Here is a 4954-nt window from a genome sequence, read left to right on the forward strand (position 1 = left end):
AGATCCAAGTACGCATCCAATCCCACCGCCAAAACAAACCCAGCCCAACTCGAACTCCGCGGTGACGACAGCGCAACCAACTCCACTAGGAAAACAAATCCCGCGAGCAATCCTTGCGGTCCTCGGTCCAGCGCTCAATCCAACGGCTCGTTAATTAAGAAGTTGCGATCCAACGGTGGACGGAGTCTCATGTTTAGAGAATAACTCCCCAACTTTACTTAATTAATTAATTAGCCTTCTATTCGATTTCCTATATAATAAACAGAGGAGTCAACAGGAAACACTTCAATTTCAACAAAAGCAACTGGAGAAGAAACAAGTTCAATCCCCCCGAGGTAATGCCATGCAACCTTGCTCTTGGGTTATTTTAATTTCTTAATTTTTTTTTTGCTGTCTATTTGGAGGTCTAGGATTTATTACTCTTTATGTTTTGTGAAGATGGGTGACGGTATTATGGGGAAATTTACCGCCTTTGGTGAACGTCTCAAGATCAGCGGCTCAGAAATCAGTCGAAAGATGAAGGAGTTCTTCCGAGGTCAGAGTGAGGCAGAGAAGATCATCGAAGAGGCCACCGCCGAGACCTTAGAGGGACCGGACTGGGCTACTAACCTCAAAATCTGCGACACGATCAACGGAGGAAGTGTTAAGGGTGGCGAGTTCGTCCGAGGAATCAAGAAGCGGATGACGTCGAAGAACGCGAGGACCCAGCACCTCGCCTTGGTCCTGCTTGAGGCCTGTGTTAAGAACTGTGGCGAGGGCTTCCCTGAGGTTGCTGCCGCGGGAGTGGTCGATGAGATGGTGAGGTTGGTTTATGATCCCACGACGGTGGTGAATAATCGGGAGAAGGTTCTTGTTTTGATTGAATCGTGGGGGGAGTCGGGGGGTGAGCTTCGGCACCTGCCTGTGTTTGAGGAGACCTACAAGGTATAAAAGCCATGGAGAATTATATATGATGAATGCACGTTGAACTACCAATTACATAACATGTTTCAGTTTCACGGATATCGCGAAGAAGCTTGGGTATCTTTTTTTCATGAGTAGTTGTAAGAATAACCCGTAAATTTTAGGTATTAGAGTTACTAGTATGTTAGGAAAACAGTATGCATTATATATGAAGAATGTTATGTTTGTTTAATCCATATCGGTTAGCTACCAGGCTTTGGTATGTATTACTCAATACTAGACTTGTAACTATTTGTCGAAGCGATAAGCGAGAAACCCTTGATTTCCGTCTCATCAAAACCTGATGGTCTTCTGTTTCTTGCAGAGTTTAAAATCTCGGGGCATACGTTTTCCTGGTAGAGATGATGAGAGTTTGGCTCCGATATTTACCCCGCCTCGTTCAGTTGCACAGCCAGAATCTTATGCCGATGCAGCTAGTCAGGCTGATCATGATGTCCCTGTTGAGAGTTTTACAGCTGAGCAGAGAAGGGAAGAGCTTGATGTTGCTCGAATCAGCTTCAAAATTCTTTCGACCGTGTTATCCTCTTCCCTTCAGCATTTTGTATTAGGGGTAATGTATACTAGTTCATTCTGTCTAACAAGAGAAAATAATCTGATGATATTACATTGTATTTCTTTTGCACAATGCTGTTCATCCTTGCATTTCATATTATTTGCATTTGTCTTTTAAATGGAAAATAAGGATATCGATTTTTGGTAAGACAATTACGGCTTGTTTTCTTTCACCTCTCTTTTTGTACAATTTAGATCTCGAATTCTTACATTTTCCTCTCTAGAAAGCAGCAGGATAGCATTGATGTTTTTCTGCAGTTTTGAAAGTTCATTGTAGTTCTGCATACACTAATTGATCATTTCATTTCATTGTACTTGCAGGATGACTCGATGACATTCCTCATGCAACAATTCCGACAATGTCAACACACCGTCCAGAGAATCATAGAGACAGCCGAAGACAGCGAAGCTGTACTGTTCGAAGCACTGAGTATCAACGACGAACTTCAAAAGACAATCTCCAAATACGAAGACCTCAAAAAACCTCTAGCTGCCCAAACCAAGCCAGAGCCTGCAGTGATCCCGGTATCAGTTGAACCTGAAGAGTCTCCTCAGTTCAGTAAAGGAGGAGCTATCGCGGGAACGCCAGCAGATTCTCCAGCAAGATTAGGAGCAGACGACGACTTGATGAACGAACTCGACGAGATGATTTTCGGGAAGAAAGGGGTGGGCTTGTCGGAGGATCTCATCTTATTTTGAGAACGTCAAGAACTTGGAACCGCTTGGTTTCGTTTTACAGTTTCTTTCAACTTTTTGTTCAGACAGCAGCATCTGCTAATTTTGTTTACAAGACAGGCGGCTTGATTGTTGAAACCCGTAGTTTTGTCTACTATACATGAGAAAATTGAGCGAAAATAGCTTATATTTGCTTTTTTGTATGAAAGTTGATTGATGTGTCTGCCTTCTGATAAATAGAGGAGGCATGGGAGACTTGATGCTAAGTAGATTCAGGACTTGTTTAGATTTTGCAACCAACAAGGTATCAGTATATAACTATTTCAATGACTGATGGGTCAGTTTGTTTTTTTTTGGGGTGTTTCTGCTTATTTTCTGGGAGAAGCTGTAATAATAATGTTTGGGGAATTTTTATTCCATGCTTGCTCAGATCATTTTGGTTTTCAAGGGGGTGCTTTTGCAAGCAAACCTCGCGAATGCATTTGAAAGCATTTTTGCCTCTTTTAGTTTACGTATCATACATGTTCGTAATATTTTAACGAGCAGCTTTTGATGTATGATTACCAAACGACTATTTCTAGCGGTTTATAAAACTTGTTTCTATAAAAGCTACTACTTATATCAGACTGGCTCTAAATTCAAAATAATTTAAAAATTGGGGGATCGTATAACAATTTCAATGATTTGAGGGACTAATTTGGAAATGTGAAAGATGTCATGGACTGATATCGTTAAAAAAAAAAAAACTCAGCACGAAAACAGCAGGGTTTGGCTCTCCCGCGAGCATCGCCATTGATGTTCCTCAAATGCTCAGCTCCTCTCTCTCTGGCTCCCCCCCTTAATCCTCTCTTTGTTGGGGGTCCTCCATTGAACCCCCATTCCCTGCAATGATATTGAGATTCCAGCGACTTCTCGGCTCAGTTTCATTCAAACCCCCGAGCTCATTAAACCCCTCTAAAACCCTTCAGCTCTCCTCCAACCTCATCAACTCGACCCTCTCCAGATGCCCATCGGACTCAATCTCCCTCAGCTTCTTCCTCTGGTGCTCTCGCCAGCCCGACTTCTTCCACGCCCGCGGCTCGCTCGACGTAATGATCCCCGTCCTCCGCCGCTTGACATTCAAGCTCAAGTCCATCGCCGGCATTGTGGATGAGCTGGAGGCGATTGGGTCTCCTGCGGAGGCCAAAACTTTCCTGATTTTGATGAGGGTCTACTGCAGAGGGGACATGTTTATCTTCGCCCGGGAGGTGTTTGATGAAATGGGCAGGAGAGGGTTCGTGCCGAACACGCTTGCGAGGAACTTGATTATCGATGGGTTGTTTAAGAGCGGTCAGTTTTGTGAAGGGATGAGGTTTTTTAGAGAGACTCAGATGCCGAATTTCTTTACTTTTAACATTGTGATGAGAAATCTCTGCGAGCGCGGGGATTGGCGAGGGGTGCGAGGAGTTTTGAGGGAGATGGTTAGGAGAGGATTTCAGTTCAACGTTGGATCATTTACTTCGAGTTTAGATTGTTTTAAGAAGGTGGGGAGGATCAAGGAGGTATTTCAGTTGGTGGGGTTTATGCTTGTTTCAGGTCTGCGGCCTACCGTGGAGATTTGGAGCATTCTGATTGCTGTGTTGTGCCAAGCTGGCAACGTTCCTTTGGGTTTTGGTTTGTTTGGGAAAATGATTGATTCGGGATGTTTGCCGACTATTGTGACGTATACGTCGCTTATTAAAGGGCTCCTAAAAGCTCGAATGCTGAGCGAATCGGTTGGTGTTTGGGATATTATGGTCTCTGCAGCTTGTGAACCTGATTTAGTTTTTTATAATGTCTTGATCGATTGTTTGTCGAAGGAAGGAAGATACGATGATGCTATCAGAGTTTTCAGTGATTTGCATCAGAGGGGCTTCAGACCGGATTCCTATACCCTGTCTTCTGTATTGCCTATCTTATGCCTTAGTGGTGAAGTGAGCTTGCTCCCAGAGTTAATTTCAGGGCCCGATTCTTCAATCGACCTCGTGGCATACAATTCTTTACTCGGTGTTCTGTGCAAAAGTGGGTTTCCGTATAAATCATTGGAGCTTTACAATGATATGGTTGCTCGAGGCTTGAAGCCAGATGGTTATAGCTATGCTGCAGTGCTGAGGAGTTTGTGCAGACTAGGATGCATTAATAATGCTGTTAGATTTTATCATTCGATTGTTGCGGTCACCCCTGATATCGATTGTTTCGTCCACTCTGCAGTCCTTGATGGGTTAGTAGCAGAAAAGAAGTATCATATGGCCATCAAACTGTTTAGAGAAGCTTTGTTTAGAAACTATAACCTTGATGTAGTCTCATATACCACAGCTATTCGTGGATTTTACAAAGCTGGTAGGTTTGAAGAGGCTTGGAGTTCGTTTAAGCAGATGAAGCTGCTTGGTATTCTTCCCAATACCTACACTTACAATGTCATGCTCGGTGGCCTTTGTCGAACTAGAGATGTTTGTCGAGTTAAGCAGTTATTGAGAGAGATGGAGGTTGATGGTATTGAAAAAGACAACATTACAGTTAATACATTGATTTGCTTTTGGATCAAGGTATACGGTGCTGGTTCTGCTAATGTGCAACATTTGTTGCATAATTTGGGGGATAATAGCCTTTCGGAGAGTTCTGGATCTGATACTGCCGAGATTCTTCTATGCGTAGGAAGTTAGGCATCAAGATTTTGCCTCTCTTGCTTGAGGCTTACAGCACGTGCATATCGAGCACCAAACTGGAGATCTACTTGGAGCTTGAG

General features: G+C 43.4%; 2 protein-coding genes across 2 annotated transcripts; both read left to right on the top strand.

Annotated features, from left to right (window-relative positions):
* On the top strand, positions 227-2539 carry LOC109826007 (TOM1-like protein 2). Its single transcript, XM_020392948.1, has 4 exons — positions 227-335; positions 439-924; positions 1268-1513; positions 1837-2539. Exons 2-4 carry the CDS (start codon positions 439-441, stop codon positions 2212-2214), a joined length of 1110 nt encoding a protein of 369 aa, XP_020248537.1. The 5' UTR covers positions 227-335; the 3' UTR covers positions 2215-2539.
* Positions 3282-4871, top strand: LOC109825389 (putative pentatricopeptide repeat-containing protein At1g16830). The gene has a single exon (XM_020392244.1). The coding sequence runs from the start codon at positions 3282-3284 to the stop codon at positions 4869-4871; it is 1590 nt and encodes a 529-aa protein (XP_020247833.1).

The sequence above is a fragment of the Asparagus officinalis genome, chromosome 10 (assembly GCF_001876935.1).
Source record: "Asparagus officinalis chromosome 10, Aspof.V1, whole genome shotgun sequence".
Classification (NCBI taxonomy): domain Eukaryota; kingdom Viridiplantae; phylum Streptophyta; class Magnoliopsida; order Asparagales; family Asparagaceae; genus Asparagus; species Asparagus officinalis.

Bases quoted from the DNA above. Each gene is read 5' to 3' on its own strand.
- LOC109826007 (XM_020392948.1), top strand. From the start codon at position 439: ATGGGTGACGGTATTATGGGGAAATTTACCGCCTTTGGTGAACGTCTC. The intron at 925-1,267 runs GTATAAAAGCCA...TGTTTCTTGCAG, and splicing joins TGTTTGAGGAGACCTACAAG to AGTTTAAAATCTCGGGGCAT. The intron at 1,514-1,836 runs GTAATGTATACT...TTGTACTTGCAG, and splicing joins TTCAGCATTTTGTATTAGGG to GATGACTCGATGACATTCCT.
- LOC109825389 (XM_020392244.1), top strand. From the start codon at position 3,282: ATGATCCCCGTCCTCCGCCGCTTGACATTCAAGCTCAAGTCCATCGCC.